Genomic DNA, 23,937 nt, shown 5'->3' with positions numbered 1-23,937 from the left:
CTAATGACTCTTTTTATTTTTTGTTTCTTGGTATAATGAATTTTCCTCAAAAAACCTGCTAAATGAATACACTACAATATATGACATTTAGATGACATCACAATTTTAGATAAACCATGCTTACTAATTCACTTTCTAGTTTCAAGTTAGAGAAGAATCATACAAAATATATGGAGCAATGTTGATTTGAAAATTTTTGAATGAACTCAAGAAGGTTGAAGAAGTAGCAACTTGTAGAACATTCCAGTTGGTTTGTTGGCCCTAAATTTTTTTTTTTGCTGTAATTTATCATTAAGTATGCTCTGACAGCAAGAAAACTGTAACTTTCATAAACATTGAAAATATTGGTGACGTAAAAGATACAGAAAAATAGGAAATATAATAAATATACTTTTTATATTTTATGTACTTTTTTTTCAAATTGTTGTTACTACTTACATAAACCCATTTTTAAAATCTATTCATGCATTTTTATATTTATAAATGTTGATTGGGTATCTTGAGCTTTTATTTAACTGATTTTATCTTAGCAAGAATGAATTAGACATTAAGCAAGGGGTAAATGTGTATCAGAATATCGCAAATTTAATCACTTTTTACCACCTCTACTGCTGTTACTGCAGAGTCCTCTAACTCATCTCCCTGATTCTAATTTTTACATGATAGTCATTCTCCAAAGAGTAGCCAGAGTGACTTTCTTAAGACTTAAATCATACAATTCTCCAACTAAAACATTCCAAATGATTTTCTATTATACTTTAAATTAATTCAGTCTTTTTCCATGATTTGTCAGACCCTCTATGTAATTACTCTGCTTTTGTTTGCTTAAATAGCATTTTGGATATGAGGAATCATTATTACATTTTTTAGTGGCTATCTTTACCCTGAACTGAATGGCCCATGAAAGTACTGACCTTGTTTGCCTTTTTACTACTGAATACCTAGAACCTAGAACAATGGTAGACATATAATAAACACTCAATAAATATTTGATTAGTGAAAGAACAAATAATATAAAAGCTGACTGGGGGCTGTAGAGTCAGGGAAGGCTTCTGGAGATTTGTGACTTCTCTTGGATCTAAAAAATAAGGTAAGTTTAGGGGAAGAGAAGCTAGAAACGTATTTCAAACAAATGACACTTTATAGGTTCATTCTGAGCAACCTGGCAGTGATGAAAGGTTGGAATGGAATGCTGGATCCGTTATATACTGGGGCACTTTTTTGAAACTCAAAACAAATAAGCATCTGAAAACGTATTGCATAAATTGGTAGAGAACACCAGCTACTTCTAAGCATTTAAATTTTAAGCTGTTCTTCTAAAACTAGGGTATTAAAATTGAATAATTTTGTTTACTTTAGATTCATTTCCTAAACACTTAGTGAACTTTTTGTTTTAGTCTCTGCTGATGTAATGACAAGCTTAGAGTCAAAACGAGATTTCTTTTTAAAATAGAATGCTCAGGAAATTAAGTGCTGAGTCGGGGGAAATTTTTTTTTTAATTTATCTTTCCACTTCAGTTAATTTCATATTAGAATTTTAAGGGATAGAAACTGAGCAATGAAGTCCATATTCATCTTATTTGGGAAATCAAGTAGTCTTAGCCTCTATTTATACCTTGATGGTTCTCCTAAAGGAAGTAGAATGTAGGAGGAAAAATGAGTGTTGATTACCCCAGTGGTGCCTCCAGCACTGTGGTAGATACCATGGTGTTACCCCAAGCAAACAATATCCCCTTCTTGTCTAGATGCTTACAGTAGCATGAGACATTCATTAATATAAATTATTAGAGTGGCATTATTAATAATAATCATCAGAGCTATGATTTATTCAATGTGTATTATGTATCAAGTGTTTTGCATACCTAATAGTATTTGAATCCCACAAAAATCATGTAAGAGAGTTAGTATCTCCATTTTAAAGATAAGGAAGCTTAGGTTGAGTGGGTAAGTGCCCAAATTTATAATGCTGTTTGGTTGGTGGGTTATGATTTGTAGGCAGATTTGGGTAATGCAAAATCTGTGTTATTTTCACTATGCCATGCTATAATTTCTAATCCTGTTAGGTGTCAGCAGTTAAGTGATACTGGACTTCATTCATGAGGCCCTGTAGTCTGAAAGGGTCTAGAAGGATCCTGCTTTGTTTGATATCTAAAACTATGCCATCTGTGGAAATCCTGTTGCTTTTTCACTATATACATATATCCTTATGTAGAGATGTTATAAAATATGTGAGGAAGAAAACATTTTTGCCTTAGTTTTTGTCATACTGTAGGTACTTTTTCTATTTCACTTCTTCTGTCTTCTCTGGACCCTGTGTCTCCTTTCTGCCCCTAGATTCCCGATTCCTTCTTAGAGTCATGCTGTCCATTATGGTAGAAACTAGCTACAGATGGTTATTTAGCACTTGAAATGTGGCTAGTTTAAACTGAGTGTAAAATAAACACCAGTTTTTGAAAACAGTACAAATAAAAAAGTTATAAAATATCTCCTTAATATTTTTACATTGATTATATGCTAAAATTTTGACATAGTGGGATAAATAACATACATTATTAAAATACATTATTTTAATATAATCACTTATTTCATTTTACTCATCTAGTATGGCTACCAGAAAATTTTAAATTATTTGTGTGGCAAATTATTTCTAGTGGATGGCACAGCTTTAGGCCATCTCCTCTTCTCACAAGACTACTTTGACATTCTTATCCACTCTTATATTTTAAATTTAATCAATATGGTCCTTAATTTTTTATCTTTGGATTTGGTCTCTCTCCCAATATTGTTCCTTCTTCCAATTGTCACTTGATAACCTATTCCGTGATGTCCCATCAGAAGTTCAAACTGAATATGTCTCATGTTAAACCTATAATCTCCCCACAGAATCCCCATTCTCTTTCCAACTTCAGTTAAGCTATCTCTGTTCTTCAAATCACTTAAGTAAGTGAGCTTGGTATCTCCAAGGACTCCTGTCCATACATCCAATCAACTGTCATTGTTAGGGGCATCCATTTCCTTCTTTCTGTGTTCACTTATTGTCATAGTTACTCATTTAGATATCCATTAAGTCTTGTCTAGACTATGGCAAAGGGGTCTTATTTACTTTCATACTCATTTCTCTTACCTCTTTAGTTTGCATATTTAATATTTATTTTATGTCTTCATGGTGATGGTTGGGTTCAAGTTAATTAATACAAGTAAGAATTTTTATGACCTAGTTATATTCTATTTAGAGTTTTAAAAGTGATTTTGCATAATTATTTTATGTGGTTATTCTAGCAAGCTAGTGGTAAAAGCAGAAGATTTAGTAGAAGACAAGGAAGCTTGGAGAAATAGAAGTGTTTGAGGACATGCTGAGAACATATTTCTCCCAAATTCTGGTCTAGAAGTTTTTTATTTCTTGTGGAGATAGTGAAGATTTTTTTTTTTAATTTGGAGTATAGTTGCTTTACAATGTTGTATTAGTTTCTGCTGTACAGCAAAGTGAATCAATTATACGTATACATATATCCACTCTTTTTTAGATTTCCTTCCCATTTAGGTCACCACAGATCACTGAGTAGAGTTCCCTGTGCTATACAGTATGTTCTCATTAGTTGTGTATTATACGTAGTAGTGTATATATTTCAATCCCAATCTCCCAATTTGTCCCACCCCTCCCTTTCTCCTTTGGAAACCATAAGTTTGTTCTCTACATCTGTGACTTATTTCTCCTTTGCAAATAAGTTCATCTGTACCATTTTTCTAGATTCCACATATAAGCAATATTATACGATATTTGTTTTTTCTCCTCCTGACTTACTTCACTCTATATGACAGTCTCTAAGTCATCCATGTCTCTGTAAATGTCACAATTTCGTTCCTTTTTATGGCTGAGTAATATTCCATTGTGTATATGTACCACATCTCCTTTATCCATTCGTCTTTGATGGACATTCAGGTTGCTTCCATGTCCTGGCTATTGTAAATAGTGCTGCAGTGAACATCAAAATGGGTGCATGCATCCTTCTGAATTATGGTTTTCTCTGGATATATGCCCAGGAGTGGGATTGCTGGGTCATATGGTAGCTCTATTTTTAGTTTTTTAAGGACCCTCCATACTGTTCTCCATAGTGGCTGTAGCAATTTATCCCCACCAACAGTGTAGAAGGGTTCCCTTTTCTCCACACCCTCTCCAGTATTTATTGTTTGTAGATTTTTTGATGGCCATTCTGACCCATGTGAGAAATAGTAAAGATATTAAGAGCACTGCCTGGGAAGTCAGAAAAAACAAAGTTCAATCTTGGGCTTCACCACTTGCTAGGTATTGTATATGTTATATTGTACAAGTTACTTAATCTCTCTGAGCCCAAGTTTCCTTATCTATAAAATGAGGAGTTTCCTCACAAGATAAAAAAAGAATGTATATAAAGAACTTTGCCTAGTTTGTGTCTCACAATATTGTTTTAGAAGGGTTAAATGTAGCGTGAATAGTAGTTATAGTAGTAATTGTTTTATCAGGTTGTCTTGAATCAAATGATGACCATTCTCCCCTTCATTATGATATAAAAATCATGCCAGGATAATTTTGATTTATTTCAATTCTAAGTATTATGATAGGATTTGGAACTCATCAAAAGCAATTTCTTGCTATTAGTTTCATTTCCTCAATACAGCTGTGTGGAGGAGAAGGAAGAAGACTCACTCTTTTCTTGTTTGTTTACCAATTTTTGGTTGATATGGAAATTTTCCTCTGAGCAGCTCAAGATGTGTCCTAACCAAAAATACCCTTTAATTTTGAAGAATTCATATTCATCACACAGAGCAGTTTAAAAAGTGAAAGGCAGCCATTGACTCTTGGACTTAAAATTAAAATGAAGCAAAGAAGAACTACAGAAACCAGGAGAGAGAAAAAAAAAGTAGAATTCTTTTCACCCACTTTTATATTATACCTAATTTTTGCCTACGGTTATAAAGTATTAATGCAGATTGTTCATGAGGCATGGGGGTCCTAGCAAAATGATTCTGAGGAAAAAAATAAGATGTTGGGATGTCCAAAGTGCTTATCCAGTTAGCAAAGTCTTTTTCTGTTTTTATTCTGTTTTGTTCTCCCCCTGAGGAAACCTGCTCAGGATTCCATGTATGGAGGTTGACTGAATACACCAATCTCGGTCCTAATCCTGAAAGCACTTGGTATTAGGATATCCATTAAATGACAGCAAGGTGTGGCAGTAGGAAGTGACTGACAGAATGCTAGGGAGATAAGTGGCTGTGGTGCTGTCCCTGGAGAATTAGCTGCATCCTACAGGCCAGAGGGCTTTAGGTTAGAAGTCTGGCTCTAAGAAAGTGGATTAACAAGTGGGCCATAGTTTCAGGGTGGGAAATCAGCTTGAAAGGAAAACCAGAGACTAGTCAGTATGGCAGATGGTTAGGGAGTATGTCTTGAGTCAGGGATGGGAGCAAGTTGAGATGCAGTGGATGTTCTGACTTCCCCTAACCATCATGCACTGTATCCCAGGTCCATTTGGCAGCTTTTGATGTGGAGAAGTAGGAAAGAAGCATGAGAATCCAGTAACACTTGGGACTGAGAATCAGGACCATTCTAATATGGTGGCAAACCTGAACTTGTTGGAAATGCTCATAGTACTGGCAGAATTAGAGGCAGAGGATTTCAGACATGCACCAAATATCCGTAATGTTCTTGGTACGATGCAGAGCAACAACACTGAAAAAATACAGCATCTGACTTTAAGGATCCTACAATTTGGCAGAAGGGACACTCAACTCAAATAGATAACAGAGAACAAAAGAAGTCAGGATATGATTATCTGCCAAAATATAATAGGAACAGTAAAGGAGGTCAGAGCAGAGAGGGGGAAATGGGAACTTGCTTAGCAATAGCAAAGAGCACAGCACAATATCCTACTCTTGGTAATGTCAGATCATGTTGAAAAAATTGTACAAATAAATGAAATAATGTTAATCTCCAGTGAACCTCTTGCTAAAGCAGAAGTACAAATTCAGTCTCAGGTTGTTCTCCATTTTCAATCCTACCAGCTTGGATTTTAAAATAATAAGATATTGAAAATGATATTAATTTAATATGCAGCAGAAACTCTGCTCAACCCTCAAATCAGAGGAGCAAAACTCCTAGAGGTGATTGACATCTGGGGTCACAGTCACGGATATTCCCAGATCAGTCAAGTTTTCTATGCAAATCAAGGGGGAAGGGAGAGAAAGTCTGAATCAGAGAGAACTTGTCCTATTTACAAGATGTTGAAGCTGCCCACCTCCACCTGACAGTTACCATGCATACCTTGAGCAGTTTTTCACATCTCATCATTTTTCGAGAGAAGACACACAGATATACATTTTTTTTAAAAAGTAAAAATTCTCATGTTTCAATTGGAAACTGATTCAAAACACTCCAAAACATTGTTCAGGCCCAACAACATATGTCTGTGGGTTGAATTTGGTTGGCAGTCTGCCGGTTTTCCACCTCTTCTTGAATTTATAGCTGTTCCGAAGAAAACAGGAGCAGGGTGTAATGATTAGAGAGAACTAGAATCCTCCAACTAACTTCTGTACACACAATAAATCGTAATAAGTGTTTAGAGACTGACTAGCACATTGCTTTATGAAAAACCTCCATTTATCTGCAACTTTTTCATTTAGGTCCTTGTTTTGTTTGTCTGCCTTTCACGACTAGGCTCAGTTTCCTTACTTGGAAGAACAAACTCTTCTGCTACCAACCCTCTTCAAAGCATTTTTTTAAACATTAAGATATGTCTCCAAAAGGTTAACTTTTCTAAATAATAGCAAGTATAGTAATCCTTAGTTTCCCTGATTTTCACAAAATCACAAGATATTGGATTCCGACCGGAACATCTACACTTTTAAAGGATGAATTATTGTAGGGGAAATAAAAGAGAGTTTAGTATGTCTTAAATGGTGATAATAATAGTAACAACAATTTAAACATATGTGCACACATGCATACACACACATACATGTGTGAAATTCACAGTGCATAGAATGAGGAAATGTAGCCCAAGTGTGGTTGTATAACCCATTTTATCATATGTGTTATCTATTAATAGATGATTATAAGTTCCAGAAGTGGTCATGACAATGGATATAAATGATGTGGGAGGACAGACAGAAAAAGAATTACTGTTCAATAATTTTTTAATTAAAAAGGTAATCCTGATAGACATTTAAAAACTCTAACATTTATGAATTCCTTTTTTACTTCAATGTGTCCAAGACAAAATCCTATAGTTTGCTTTATGAGGAGCCTAAATTAAGATAGAAATTTAGCTACATTACTTCTAATTACAGTAACACTCAATTAACTGGAACCTAGTTCGATAATGCATATAACCATCTCTACCTCCTACCTCCTGGGGAGAGGCCTCTGAACTCTACTTTGAGGAGAGAGAAGCAAAACAGGACTTATTTAAGTGGGAAAATATCCCCCAAACAAACCCTGGGTTGAGGTTCCTAATAATACAGCTGAAGCTCTTTAAGAGACTATAGCATCATAAGAGCCTTTAGTTAACCAGTCTAGAAAGGACACAATTTAAGATGTATAATATACAGAACATATTGAAGTATCTTCAAAGACTAGGATTGGAAAAACTCAGTCAAAAACTTTTAATTTAAATAATGTGGACTGCTAAATATTTTTTTTGCTATTTTGACATTCTTGGCTTCATGAAAGAAAGCCTCACTTCCACAAAATTTCAGATTAAATTTGAAAACAACAATATTTTGTGGAATCTGTTTTGTTCTCACACTAAACACCCTTTGATATTTAACAAGCAAGAGAACAGTTTTCCAAGTGTTCAAATTGACATTGTTTTACTCACACTTACTATGTTCATGATATAAACATTAAAAAAACAAACAAACCAAAAAAAACAACTTGCTGAAAGTTCTGCAATAGACCTAGATCGTTTGTGGTATGATACTACTGGGTTTTTCATTTATGTAAAATAATTCATTTTGCAGCAATAGTTAGGACTGGATGTATGTTCTGGATAGCTAAACATCATATTTTAATTAATCTCAAATAGGATACTCATAGTATTACTTTCACGTACCTATGTGTCTGTGTGTCAATTTTTATACTACCTACTTAGCTACCTGCTCACTTCTCTCCTCACTGTTCTCAACTGCGATCCACACCACTCCCCCAAACCACCAACATATTCCAAAGTGAGATTTACTTCCAGAAAACTTAATTAGAGCAAAAATATTAACAAATATGAACCTAGTATCAATGGGCTTTAAAAATAAGACACTGTAGTAATTGGTAACATTTTTAGGACAATGCAGATATGAAATAAAAAATAACTTTATATAATTCTATAGACTTGTTTCTCATCAAAGTTCAGTGTGCATTTGAATCACCAAGGGTGATGGCCAAACATGTCCTTTCTCAGGCTCCTCCTCAGTCTTGCTGAATGGAAATATCTTGGGAAGGTGCAGTTAAATCTGCATGTTTATGAAGCTGCTCACACTGACCCTTGAGAATCATTGCTCTATAGCTGTCTTCTTCCTCACTTCTAGAGATACCTTTTCATTTTCAACTGAAGTTGAGTTATTTGTGACCCTAACTCCCAGGAGAAATCTTAGCTTAATGCAGGTGATTTTTAACTAATTCCAGTGAAATGGAGTTCTGTGAGTTCAATAATAAATTATAACAAGTGATTATGGCTTTTAGTCTGCACTTGTGATACACAAATCAAGTGTGTTGCCCCCTTATTTACAAGTCCCAGTGCCTCAGCGAGTCCTTCCTCATTAGGCATTTGTTATGTCCCTGACCACAACTTCCTCTATTGGAAACCTGGTCATTCATTGCCTCATTCTCTTGCTAGGATGAAAGTCCTACCTCTCTACTGAGAGTCTCCCATGTGGGTAACTGAGCTAGCTCTGAACAAATACCCAGTGTTGAGAACTCTGACAGTAACAAACCTCCTGGTTGATAACAATCTGCAAATCTGAACTTCTGAGTATCGCTCCTCTCAGAATGGTTGTTTCTTCCCACCTGTTAGATAAATCTTTCTATTCAACTTGGATACCCAGTTGCCAGTATTTACCAAGACTGTAACCAGATATTTATGTAATTATTAGACAAAACCGCACCTACTGTCAATATTTGTGGATAGGAAAGCTCTCCAGTATCTGTTCACTCCAGATGGAGGGCCAGATCCTGGTCCTTTTTCACCCAGATAAATCACGAGAGATGACAAGTCCTTCTAATTAAAAAAAATACACACACACACACACATATATGAATTCTTTATATAGAAAGAACGTTTTCCTGCCTCACACCAAACACAATTATTTCCAGAAGGATCACAGTTCTAGAAAAAAGTTTAGGGACTTCCCTGATGGCGCAGTGGTTAAGAATCTGCCTGCCAATGCAGGGGACATGGGTTCGAGCCCTGGTCTGGGAAGATCCCACATGCCACGGAGTAACTAAGCCCGTGTACCACAACTACTGAGCCTGCTTTCTAGAGCCCGCGAGCCACATTGAGCCCACATGCTGCACCTACTGAATCCTGCGCACCTAGAGCCCGTGCTCCGCAACAAGAGAAGCCACCGCAATGAGAAGCCTGCGCACTGCAGCGAAGAGTAGCCCCCGCTTGCCACAACTAGAGAAAGCCCACGCACAGCAACAAAGACCCAATGCAGCCAAAAATAAATATAAAACAAATAAATCTTTTTTAAAAAAGTTTAAATAACAAAACTCTTTAGAGGAAAATATATGAATAGTCTTTGTAGCTTTGGATTAGGCAAGAATTTCTTAAGAGGACAAAAAAAGCACTAATTGTAAAAGGAGATAAATGATAAATTGGATATATTAAAGCTAAGAACCTCTACTAATGAACATATTACAGTAAGAGAGTAAAAAGCAACTTACAAATGAAAAAAAGGATCATTATTGCAACATATATATTAAAAGGAAACTTGTATCCAGAATATAAAAACAACTCCTACAAATCAGTAAGAAAAGCACAAACACCCTAATAGAAGAATTAGCAAAAGTTTTGCACAGGTGCTTCCAAAGAATATCACACAGCAATCAGCTACACAAATGAAAATTTGAGTAAAATAAGCCCAGCAATTAAAAAGTATATACTCTAAGTTTCCTTTTATATAAAGATCAAAAGTAGGCAAAAGTAAGAAGATAGAATGTTGATTATCCTTGGTGGGGTGAGGAGGGTAGTGACCGGAAGGGAGCTTCAGAGGGCTTCTGGAGTGCTGATGATGTTGAGTTTCTTGATTTGGGTGTGGTTACAGGAGCGTGCATTCAGTTTGTGACAATTCATTGAACTTATATGCAAACACAATCGTATACATACACATAAACACAAAAACTATTTAAAATGTATTTTATGCATATATAATTGAGCAAGAGAGAAACCAATTTTTAAATGCAATTTAAAAGATATGCTGAAATGTTTTATCTTAATGGTGCTGTCGTCGTCACAACAGTGGACTATATTACTGTCCCATTCTCAGACAGGTCCCTTTGGCACTGAAATACAATTCAGTCAATTCAGAGTTTGAAGACATGAGCATTAGGGAAAGACTAATTGGATACAATAACAAATTTGCTAAATAAAACAAATGTCATCCACATTTTCCTACTGTCAATTACTGACTCCCGTTAATTACTGTCAAACACTACGCAATATGCAGCTTCCTCATATTTTAACTTGGGCAGCCCAAGATGGAGATGGAGGGAACCTGGTGTATTGCAATCAATGTGTGATTAGATTTAATCTGCTTGGTAAAAGGGCTTTGCAACTGAGTCATGTACTTTAGGAAATAAATACTATAGAACATGAAATTGGAGGAAACAAGCAATCGCAAGTTGAAATGTATATTTGTGCACTTGATACTCTTCCAACAAAGATCAGAGAATGAGCCCTGTCCCAGAGGGTGAGACTGCTTGTTTTGCCAGTGTTTTTTAATTCTGTGGCTGCCGAACAACTTCTTCTACAGCTGATGTTTTCTCCTTAAGTGACATTTCATCATCCAGTGCCCTAAGATAGTCACCCTGTTTTCCCTTAATTGATACTTGTATGCAAGAGGCGGAAAATGGCTCAGCATTTCTTGCTATATTAGTTCAAAACTGACAGAGGAAACAGAGAAGAGATTGCACTACTTATGCCCCTTATGGTTTTCCTGTGTATCTAAGGAGATTGCCATTTTATAAAATTTCTTATGCTGCCTGAACATAATTACAATAATGCAGGCATTTTGTTCCTATTTGCTTTTCTATTTTTTACTGCTTACCTGATCACCAGAGGGAAATTCAGAAGCAGTTTCACTAATCTTAACTTTATTTTCTTTTATGCCCTTAATAAGATGTAATTGTACCCTTAGACCTCCCTTCCGTAAATGCTTCATTTTGTCATTCTGGTGAAGCCTTTACCTTTCTCTTCATTTGATTGGTAACAGGAAGCATTAAACATGTACCTGAAAGTTCAAAGTGAGGTTCCTGAAGTTTTTCCCCCAAGTCATGGGGTGCTCTTTTCATAAGATTAGTGTTTACAAATAGATGCTGTGATATTTATTCTAATTTAAAGTTAATTAAGAAGCATCCCATGAGAATGCTCCTGTTCATTGTGCAGCCTCAGTGGCTGGAGATCCATTCTGGGTCCTTTCCACCAAGTCTTTTGGAATGGGATTATGCCTTAAACAAAGGCATCAACATTTCCAGGGATCTATAAGAGCCCCTTTTTTTTTTTAAGATTTTATTTTAGAATTTATTTATTTTTTTATTTTTTGGCTGTGTTGGGTCTTTCTTGCTGCATGTGGGCTTTCTCTAGTTGCGGTGAGCAGGGGCTACTCTTCGTGTAGTGCGCGGGCTTCTCATTACGGTGGCTTGTTGAGGAGCGCAGGCTCTAGGCACGCGGGCTTCAGTAGTTGCAGCATGTGGGCTCAGTAGTTGCAGCACACGGGCCGTAGAGCACAGGCTCAGTAGTTGTTGCTCATGGGCTCTAGAGTGCAGGCTCAGTAGTTGTGGAGCACGGGCTTAGTTGCTCCACGGCATGTGGGATCTCCCCGGACCAGGGATCAAACCCATGTCCCCTGCACTGGCAGGCAGATTCTCAACCACTGTGCCACCCAAGAGCCCACTTTTTTTAATAGAGCTGCAAGTTTCTCCTAATCCGGCCCTAATCAACTATCTCTCCCTAGGTTTCCCAACTAGCCACCCCCACTCTGTCATTTGTTGTGGATGTTCACTTTGCTTTTCCTGAAATCTTGTGATCTCAGCTTGCACTGCCCTTGATATCCCTTCTCTGCCTTTTGGATCCTATTTATCATACAACATCAAGTTCAATGTCACCTTCACCTGGAAATTGCCCTCAGTCCCATTCTCCATTGCACTCTTATCAGACTTCATTGTAAGCAAGCATGCTTATGTCTAACTCTACCCCAGAATTCTTAACAATTTTTGTAGAAACTGGGGGACCTAGCAAGTCAGTTTCTCAGGGTAGAGGCTCAATAATTATTTGAAATATAAAACCAGTTGCTTTGCTCCCAGTAGGTTGGAGACTAATGGGCTAAGGTGCTCAGGGGATGAGAGGTAGCAACAAGATACCAAGGTGGCCTACCACACAGTTTTGGTCAGTACTTATTCTACTTAAAACATATTTTATATTTTACTTGTCATTTTTACCATTTAGGATACCCATATGCAATGACAATAACTGTATTACAATTTGTCCATGCAGATGATCTGCCAGACTTTGTCAGTAAATGCAGTCTATCACCCAGATTTCCTGATATATGTTAACTAAATGCAAAGCCTTATTATCACATTTCCTATATATAATACCTGCCAAAGTCAAAGACAGTGTTACCCAATGGGGTGGCTATGGTCACATTCCTTTACTGTGATCATCCTTTCTCATTATATTTGACATTTTTGAAACTGAATTTTATTGTACTCTCTCTGCTTCTGAAAGTGGTCTGGGAAATTAGACTTAATAGAGATGTAGAAGCCACAGGGAAAAAAGAAGAGGAGAGTGAACCGGGAAGAAAGTGAAATTAAAATGTTATTTTGGTAAATGGATGCTCTGGTGGAGACGGCAAACAATTGCAATGCAAGTTAATTACTGACCTGTCAGGCAAGTGTAGCACAGAGGTTGTGCCACACGTTACTGGAGCTACCACTGCCACAAGTCATTTCCACAGGGGAACAAACAGACCGTGCTCTACCACAGATGAGTAGAAGACCTTTCCAGGGGACAGAAATGAGTTTCTGATATCATATTCATCTGTGGAGTTTCCACACACTCTTACTAGACCTGGAGAAGCAACTCATCTTACACATTCCGGAAAGGGAATGGGGTCATATTGCCACAGAGGGTTCGTGTGTGTTAAGGCAGAGAGGACCTTGGTGGTGACCAGACAGCTCACTGCCACACAGTGAAAACCCAGGCTAAGACCCATGGAACGGGAAAACACTGGGGCACACTCAGTGCTTATCTCTGAGACAGTTCTCCTCACAAAGTCTTTAGTGAGAATCCATGTCAGGCAAGAGAGTCCTTCTATTCAGAGAAAAAAATGTTAAGCACCTGAAGAAAGCTGAAAATCCAGGGAGATGTTCTCTATTGTTAGAACACAGAGCCCTGCTAAGTTGCAAGGTGGTCAAAAATGCAGTCATTTTTTAAAAATAAGAAATAAAGAAAAAGGTTATCTGAAATGGAAATATGGTATTGTTCATATTTTTGGAAATTTTGTATGATTTTCCAAGTATACTTTAATGTTGTCCTCAAAAGGTATGAAAAGCATTGCTTCTTTGCAGCCTCTAACTTATGAAATATCCATCGTTCATTGGCCCTTAGAACCACTGGGCAGAGCAAGTTATACATATTCTTTTTAAAATAAGAACTAAATTAGGTCAAAGACATTCCTACTGATAATGCTTTCCTAAGCTATGTACTCTGGCATTACCTAGGTTCTATATTTGTTTTCCATTTCTATATTCTGCAAATATTTATTCAGTCTTTATTGTTTTGTCAGAAAGCACGGGGACATTTATAAATGATTAAATAGAAAGACTTACATGATCTATACTTAATATGGATGCACTTTGATCATTTTATCTACCTGATCTCTGTCAGATTTCCTTTGGAATTCTTGTTACCTTGTTTTTCCAGACACAGTTGCCACTTGACTTGGCGGTCTATGACTAAAGCAAGGATGTTTGGAGATGCAGGACTTGAGCTCTGTCCTGGGACTACTTTGAACAGGTTGTGGCACCTTGGGGAAGAGTCTGTATCCTTGAACTTCAATTTTCTCTGCTCTGTAGCGTGTAGATAATATCATAGTGCCTATTCAGTTTCTACTAACTCAAATAATTCTTAATATATTTTTATTTTAATGTTGCTGGTGGGAAAAAGATGTCAAAAATACACTTTCTACCTCAAAAGGGCAAGCTGCTGAGCCTTAGTGTAATTAACAGAGTGCAACAAATAATTGACAGAGCAGCTTTGAAATTTATGATTAGATGAAATATCACATTCATTCCTATTTGGGTATTTGCAGTGTGAGTGGGAGAATCAGGCCCAGAATATCACTGAGCCAAGTCTGTTGAGCAGAGCCAAAGTTTGTGTGGCTCTTATGAAGTGCATTCTCATCACTGTTTCCTGTTTTTAAAACAGTATTGAAAGTGGAACTAGTGTAACATCACAAGCTATTCTTGCTGTTCTCTTGGTACATACAAAATCAGGAAGTCTACAGAAATTGTGAAGCCAGTCTTAAGTGATTTACATTTCAACTTCTAACTCAGGGATATTTATTTGGAGAGTTTTGTAAAAATCAAATGGATATTTTAAACACATGCAAAATGAACGAATGTGTTGTCATTAGTCATTCACCATGCTTCTATGTGCCTCCTGTAAGAATATAAATGCATACGTCATCAATGTTTTTTCTAATAGAATTTGGTAACAATGATGATGATGATTAGATGATATGTTATGAAAGAACAAGAGAAATACGGAATAAGCATGTAGATCACATGAAACTTAATATGACTTATAGTTAACAAAACGTTTCATGTTACGAAGTTGCATAGAAATAAGCATACAAAAGTATTATTGATTTTACAAGTCCTCTACCAAATCTAGAAAGTTAAGGGTCAATGAGAAATGAAAATACAGGTGGAACAACAGAATATGATTTCAAAACCCTGTGTATATTTTTGGAATAATAACTCAGAAAGACTCACAGATTAGAGCTCTTCATTGCCTTTCTGAGTATATTCTGAAATTGATACTTATGTTCCTGGAATTATATTCACTCCCTGATGCTGGGAGCAAGTTATGATGGACCCTGGGGTTTGAGGGTTTCTCTCTTTTTTTAAAAAATATTTATTTATTTATTTAGCTGCCCGGGTCTTAGTTGCGGCATGGGAGATCTTTTAGTTGCAGCATGCAGGATCTTTAGTTGAGGAGTACAAACTCTTAGTTGCGGCATGTGGGATCCAGTTCCCTGACCAGGGATCGAACCCAGGCCCCCTGCGTTGGGCGCGCAGAAACCCTTGAGGGTTTCTTTTGACTCAGGGTTGGGAAGACTTTATATTGGAGTTTATTCCCCTAGAACCTTCTTTCATAAAGACTCAAAAACTAGAGCACCCTGGCAGGGCCATCACGTCCCACAACTCCAAGAGGCACCCTTTACTAGAATGCAATGCTAATATCCTATCCCTAGTCACAAATGCTACCTGCCTCTACTTTTACTTAAGATCACACACAAAGTAGAGTAATCAAAGGTTTTCTACTGTAAGATATTTTCCTACATAGCCGGAGGAGTTTCCAGTATGTGATTCAGGTAAATAATTCCCTGAGAGTTCATGGGAAGTCTGACTAATCATTTATGACAGTGTGTTAATTAGTTTAATCATTCCTCTCCCATATATACCTCTAAGTGATTCACTGAGCAGATGGATGTAAGTAAAAAGATGTAAGTAAGGAAGAATGGATGATGGAATTTCAGATATGTTGACCCTGTAGATGAGATGGGGCCTAAGTAGGTGCTGCAGTGGGGGGCTTTGGCAGCCAAAACGTGAAAAGGATCATAGTGTGCACTGTAGAGGAAAACATGAGTATTAGGATGCAGGTGAGGAGAAAATGGGAAAGTTGGAGTGTAAAGAGAATGAACTGTAAGTGGGGTCCAAATGCAACTTGCAAAATTGGCCTAAAACAGCCTTATCCACCAGCTATGAGAGGTTTCTAACAGGATGAATAAGAATAAATCATCTCTGAACCCACAAGTACGGCAGTTAGAAGTTTCACAGCCACCAACACAGCTGTCATTTCTGGCCATTAGATTTCCTTCCTCCTCTGTCCTCCCTCCTTCCTCAGTTCCTGCTTGGGGTGAGGGGGTCCTGCTTCCTTCTGTTTTGCATTCAACTCATCCATACAAGACATTTGTGTATTATGCCAAGAAAAGCCCTCTTCCCAAATTCTCTCCCTCAGAGTGTCTAGAATACCAGCCTCTTACAGCACTGGTGGGCTTAGAAGGGATTAGGCTCTCTGTTAACCCTTCAGCCCGATAAGAGGATAGAAAGATGATCAAACTCACCCACACTGAGGCTAAATGCCATTTTCTTCATGAAACCCAATGCTTACCTTTTCCTTGAATTTCCTTGGTACTATAGTTTTTCTTCATGACATATTTCAGTATCTACTCTATAATATCACAGTTATTTGCATACCTCTGCACTCCTGAGCCCTTTGCCCGAAATGCCCAACCTGCCCTGACTTAGCTCCAGCGTCAGCTGATCTTTTGTGGACTTTCTCTCTCCACACCTCCCAGTTCTACTGTGGTCTGATGTCATTGCTTCTCTCCCCACCTGGCACCACTCTATTCTCTTTTAATTATTGATTTGTTTCTTTATCACACTCACCAAACTACTGTAAAACAGTTGGTTGAAACAAACAAACAAAAACCAAAAACACAAGAAAGAGTTATCGCCAGCCTCTAATGTAGTGCCTTGCCACTCAGGAAAGTCTCAGTAAACGTTAAACAGATAATTTATTTTCTGTGGGTAGAAAGAGGTTTGTGTCATTTTCTGTATTCTTCTCAGAGCAACGTGGTGCTCTGCAAAATCAGAAACCACCAAATATTTGCAAACATGAGAATAACTATGAATAGTATCAAGTGAATGCCATTGATAGAACAAAATACAAAAAAAGCTAAATAAAGAGAAAAAATTGAGTGCAATAAATAGAGTATCAATAAAAAGTGAAGATGAGGTCAGTTGGGAAAAGAAGTGATGGCTAGAGGAGTGAGAAAAGAGAAATAACATTAACATTGGTAGGGGGAGAGATCAGCTTAAAAGAAAGATCTGAAGGAGGAAGATTTTGAAATTCTTTTCTGTAGACTGTCCTCGAGAAAACAGATGGGAAAGCCAGATAAGAGGCTTTTAAAATTAATCCAGCCTTTTGACAGTAACCCATCACCAGGCAAATTATGGGTTAATTGTCAAATCAATACAAGAATGCAAACGTTGATTTGACGCTGAAATTTGTTCAGAGTTTGAGAAACAACATGCCGTATAAACGGCACCTGGTGGGGCTATGTAAATACAGTGGCTTTATGCTCTTGGTCAGAAGAGAGTGGCGTTAGCCCGAGTATTTCTCTTACCAGTATTACAAACACACCACCTTAGAGTTTTTAATCTAATGAATAATTTGGAAGATCAAGCCTTCAATGTACTCCAAGGAGAACCCAAATTTTTTAGAAAAGATTTATATGTTTAATCATAGATCCCCTCAACCCTCACTCAAATCCTTGGGCATCAGATCATACCAAAGCATTTACATTGTTGCTAAAACTACCTAAAACTACTGAGCTCTGTAAATCTGCAGTAATACCTCTTGAGCTCCCAGACTTTTACACAACAGTATCAGAAGTGAAAAGGAGCCTACAGATCATAGCAATCCTTTTAGTTGCCCATGCCCCCTCACTATCAATTTTTTCCAGTGATGAAACAGAGGTCCACGGACTTGTTCAAGGTCACAAAGGTGGCCATTAGAAACAGTGCTGCACTAGAAGTCATCATAGGCTCTTTTTATGCAACCAGTCTGATTATAATGAATCCAAGACCTCCATTACAATCACGGTACCTAGATTCTCATTCTTTCATTCATCCTTACTTCATCCACTGAAATATACTCTGAAAAAAACTCATGCTTTTATTAGTAGCATCTTTATAAATATAAAAAATCCAGAGATTTGCTTTAGTTTGAAATAATGTCTCTTGGCTAAGAAAAATTGAAGGCCTCAATAATAAATAATACACAGAATAAAACCAAAAATGTTTATCCTGTACTGGGGTACGTGGAGAAATAACTATTTATATCATCTGCATGTGATTGCATTTACTTTTTTTTTTTTTTTGCGGTACGCGGGCCTCTCACTGTTGTGGCCTCTCCCGTTGTGGAGCACAGGCTCCAGACGCGCAGGCTCAGCGGCCATGGCTCACGGACCCAGCCGCTCCGCGGCATGTGGGATCTTCCCAGACCGGGGCACGAACCCGTGTCCCCTGCATCGGCAGGTGGACTCTCAACCACTGGGCCATCAGGGAAGCCCGATTGCATTTACTTTTCAAAACACATTTATATATAAAAAACCCTATCTTATTCTAGTTAGATATAGAGGTAAGATCCCTTATGCATACATTAGTGGTCAGATTTGATACATTTTAAAGTCCTTCTTATTAATGTAGCTGTCATCATATTGCTGTGGAATAGTGGGGATAATATTTCTTCTTTTATTCAAATTTTTATTTCAAATGTTGTCAAAAGAGCTCTTATTCTCAATTAGATAAGTTTTTAAAATATATCACTCATGTATGATTATGAAAATGAATATATTCAAAATAAATTAAAATAAAATAAGTAGCAAAATAAATTGGTTAAGGAATTCTTAATAAAACTGTCCTGTAAAAAGCTTTGTTAGATATAACTGAAGTACAATAAAGTGCAAGTGTTTAAAGTGTACAATTTGATCATTTTTAATATATGTATACTGCTATTAAACCATCACCACAATCAAGATAACAAACATATCCATCACCCCCAAAAGCTTCCTTGTATCCAGAGTCCACACTGTCCCTAGGCAATCACTAATCTGTTTTCTCTCATTTTATGTTAGTTTGCATTTTCAAAAATATTATGTAAGTGAAATCGTAAGTACTCAATGAGTACTTTTTTGGTGGGGGGCTTGATTTCTTTTACTCTGCACAATGAATTTACAATTCATCCATGTGGTTGCATGCGTTAGTAATCCATTCATTTTTATTGTTGAGCAATATTTCATTGTGTAGATAAACTAGAATTTGTCTATCTATTTATCTGTTGATGGACATCTGGGTCGGCAGTGGGGGGGGGCGGATAAAATAAATACTCCTTCACTTCTTGCTGCCCACTGTCCATAAGAAAATTGTTAGTCACTCTGATCCTCATTTTTCTCCACTATAAAAATATGAGTTTAATGTCAATATCATAGAAACTTTGTAAGGATTAAACCAGCTCATTGCCTGGCACATAGTAAATACTCAATAAATATTAACTTCTTTTCTCACTCAATATCACTCAATTGCCTAACTGGTTTCAATTATGAGGAAACACTTTTCCTCCCGTTAAAATGCTTTTATTCTTTTCTAATCCTTTTAGTGTCCACTCAACTTGAACATTACCGTGATTCTAGCCCCGTTGTCTGTCCAATCAGGTAGAGGTACCAAAACAGTTGGCTCCTTAAAATATAATCCTTCTTTTGGATTATATTGGCTTCTATAACTGACTGGTGACATTTTTTTCTAATGTTCTACCCACGTGCCTAGGCTAGCTATGAAATGTCTATATGGGTGAGACATAGAGAGGACACTCAGGCTAGAAGAGGGTCTGTTTCTAGAAGCTTTGAAGCTATATTTGCATTGCAAATATCCTATTTAAAAAGAGTAGATGTATTCATTTGAGGAACTCGTGGGGAGGAGCAACTGAAAAGGATTATGGATTTGGGAAGCAACTAAAAGCCCTCCTGGTCCACCCACCCAATTTATTTCCTTTGTTTTCTTTTTCTGAATTATTGTTTTCTCACAGCCGCTCCTTTAAAATTTGCCCACACTGGATTTTCCTACCTGAATCAGACTCCTTCCATTAAAATAAATATAAATAAATAAATAGTGTCGATGTGCTGATTTTCTGTTTCTTCATAGTCTTCATAAATATTATATCCAACTAAGCTACTAAATCTAGTTCAGTTGGCAGATGGCAGTGGACAAAGGAATTTTAATTTTTCCCTGTGGATATTGCAAGTGGGGGTGGTGACTGGGACTCTGCACCATGCTAATGAGGCCAAGCCAACATATTTGATAGTCAATGGGACCAGCTTGCTTTCCTCCAATTTTACACACTTAAATTTGACCTTATTCACAGGGGTTTTTTGTTCACCAAAAAAGGCTGCTGGTGGTAATGTCTGGAGGTGGGTTGGGATGGGGTGGGTGATAGATCAAAGACATTGTGAATGAAAAGAGCATATACCCGGAAGATGCTTAGTTGGCAATATCATTTCTATATAAGGGAGACCATATCATATTGCCATTAGGAGTTCCTTAATCGAATTAAGAAACTACACAGAATTTGAGTGTGCTATCTATGAACTGAAATCCTCTGGCACGTATACAGTACCGTCGGAATACAGAGGTCCAATTGATAAAAGCACTACAAAGTAACTACCTTCTTCTTCACCAAAGAGGCGGAGACTATTTCATTTTTGTACTTTAATGATATATAAGGATATGCACTCCACCAGGAGTTTTTCATGGAAAAGCATATACTTAGAATAATATAATGCTTTTATATTTCATCAGGATAACATTGTAATATGCAGAAGTCTACAAATTCTGATACCTCTGTGGAAACACTGAATCCCACCCGCCAAGGCACTGGAGCTGTGCAAATGAGAATCAAAAATGCCAATAGCCACCACAGCAGGCTGAGCCAAAGTAAATCCATGATCCTCACCGATGTTGGGAAGGTCACTGAACCTGTAAGTCAAATACCACAAGTTCCCTGATATATAGAATTTTGTAAAAGAAGGGGGGGAAAAAAAGCTAATTAGCCTTGTTTTATTTGTTTTCCTAATGTGCATGAGAAAACTGTTTTTGTAATGCATTTTATCTTGCCTACTTATAGTCGTAATTATATCCCCAGTTGCAAGAGAAGAGCTGGGCTTAATCCAGAGTGATAAAGTGGATTTGGAGCTAGACTGAAGAGCACCTTTGACTCATTTTAAGGGCCTCCACTATCATGCTTCAGTGTCATAAAAATAATGAGGTTATGCTAGCATGTGGTGTTTGTACTTCCAAATACAGTACATCACTTTGAAAAGCCAGAGGCTAAAATTAGCTAAGAATAAACTGAGAAAAAAATCTTTTAAAAAAGTGAAAATCTCTTCCTTAAAATCTCCCAACAATATATGATATTGGAAATTACAATCTGATTTGGAATGAGCTTGAACAGTTGAAATGGTGTGGAGATTTAAGGTTTGGAGAGGAAGCCATTTTGTCTCCATAATGTGTCATTAGGAAGATTTGAAATAAAATAGTTACAGATGAACTCTATTGCCAGTTGTGTCCCTGCCCCTGCACGCATCCTGAGCCACTAAACACACTGATTGCAATGAGTCTCCTCTGGTTAATTTTCTTCCATAATGGTGGTAACTTGCAGCTGAGGCCATAGGATGTTACAAAATTATTTATGCAATGTTAGCCACTCTTTTGGACCCCGGATCTATTTTGTTTCTCACAGTGAGAGCAAGAGCAAGAAATAGGTTAGCTGGGGACAGGCTGTGAGTCCCAGTCACCCTGCAGTAACATGTGAGCTATTAATTGAGTGTTCTGTTAATATCATAGGGGCCTATGAAATATTCAGCTCCCTAACTGAGTTATTAAATGAGATCAACTTGCTGAGTAGCATGTTACCGATTATATTTATTCGCTGTTTTTCACTCGAATTTCAAGTGCAAAATTAACCCACAACGATCTCAGGAGCCTGAGAAATGTATGGTTTTAATCATCCTTTCTTCAGGTATTATAGACAAATTTAGCATGAGGAAGCCAGTGATTATATTTTGAAAGTGAGAAACATATCCCTAGTTAAGGTACTGAGAGATGCATTTTTTTTTCTTTATTTTCTCATTTAAAAGTATTATCTGCTGGGAGGCACAACACGGCCAGCCTGACTTGGCGTTGAAACCTGCTAAAACGTTCCTCAACCATGAACTTGAGACAATGGTTAGAGTAAATTATTGGAATCTCTATAATGTATTATCAGTAAGAACTGTACCTTTGGAAAAGTTTAAAAGTTAAGTATATTTAATGATGCCTAACATATTTTATTGGCTGTGTTTAACAAAAGGCACTATGCCGCAGTTGTTTTTGACAAGCATGAAAACATCACAGCATGAGACTGCAAAAGGAATTATGGAGAGAAATTACAAGTGATCCATCTCTCAATGAATTATCCACCTCAATAGCCCGCAGAACTCAGCTACCAATTAACACCTACTTTATTACATGTTGGGATGTACTTAATAACTTTCATGTGTTTATGCACTATTACCTTGACTGATGCCTCTTGTACAATTAGGCATAATTGGCATATCAATATGCAAAAGTTAAAAGGATTAACCCTCTTAAAACTAATGAGCATTTCTGTATCCAGCTGCTAAATGAGACAAAATTAGCATTTTTCACTTTTGGGCAGGATTTTATCACGCAGTTTCTCATTGTTGATATTACCTTGTTACATAACTTTAGTTTGGGCGGTTATATGCTGGACTGCTGGAGAATCAGAGTTTTCCAAAGTTAAATTAGCTATAATTATCCCAGCTTTTGTTTCCGCATTCTTAGACTCGGCAATATGTATTCCTCGATAAGGAACAAAAATAAAAGTTACTTTTGGTTATGTGTGCTCGGTGCATAATTATATAAAAGGGGTATTTTAGTGAGGATATGTCATTTCACCGAGAAAACTTGGCTCAGAGATACTGTATTGAAAGCTTGCCATGGCACTAATTTTCTTTCTGTCTCAGTTCTTTTCATCTCTTTTTTTCCATGCACAATTTTCTGACTAGATACTGACAGAATGTAAAGTATTTTGGCATATTTATTCAAACAAGCCTGTTAAAGATATCTGCTCAAGCTAAACTAAGAACTTGATTTTTCAGAAGTTGGAGGTTGGGGTAAGGTCAAAGGGGGAGATTTTGAACTTAGGAGAAGTGGGAGGAAATGCACACTAAAAATGTGTGCACAAGTTCACATGTGGTATGGCTTGCTGTAACAGAGATACATTTAATCTGTACAGAAAAAAATTGAGTACTTAGAGACTATATATGTATTATGCATCCTATTTAATATATATGGCATATATATACTACTTGTCACTTGCATATCAATTCTACAAATCTAATATGGACTTATCAGAGTATATAATAACACAAAAATCTGGTATTACACATTTCCATGATTTCACTTATTCCAAAAACATGATACAAATATTCTAGGGTCAAATCAATTGTATAATTTTGTCATTAATTCATAAAGTCCTCTTAAAATTTTGCTTAATTAAAAATACGTTAATATGACTGTGAACTCAGAACACAATATAAAATTCTCCTATACATGAATAAGAGCCTGTATTCTTGGTATCTTAAATCGAGGAGTATTTTGAAATGCCAATATAAACATTTATTCTACCCTAAGCTGTGCAAACACAGGTGAATTTACTTGTTGAATTAAAAGTTTTGATTGCCTAAGTGCTGCAGGGAAGCATTCCAGTAAAACAGGTATCAATACTCCATTAGTATTTTATTGGTGGCATGCATCATTTTCTTTAAACACCAAACAATCATTTT

General features: G+C 36.8%; 1 protein-coding gene across 2 annotated transcripts in view; it reads left to right on the top strand.

The window, feature by feature from the left end:
- ARHGAP15 (Rho GTPase activating protein 15) overlaps positions 1 to 23,937 on the top strand; it is a 622,372-nt gene that overhangs the window by 8,183 nt on the left and 590,252 nt on the right. For both annotated transcript variants that reach the window (XM_030883033.2, XM_070045860.1), the window contains exon 2: positions 20,891 to 21,069. In XM_030883033.2, the coding sequence (XP_030738893.1) occupies positions 20,905 to 21,069 (165 nt within the window). In that variant the 5' untranslated portion in view covers positions 20,891 to 20,904. The remainder of the gene's footprint in view (positions 1 to 20,890; positions 21,070 to 23,937) is intronic.

Source organism: Globicephala melas, chromosome 7, assembly GCF_963455315.2.
Source record: "Globicephala melas chromosome 7, mGloMel1.2, whole genome shotgun sequence".
NCBI lineage: Eukaryota > Metazoa > Chordata > Mammalia > Artiodactyla > Delphinidae > Globicephala > Globicephala melas.
The sequence above is the reverse complement of the archived record's forward strand: the minus strand, read 5'-3'. Positions and strand labels throughout refer to the sequence as shown.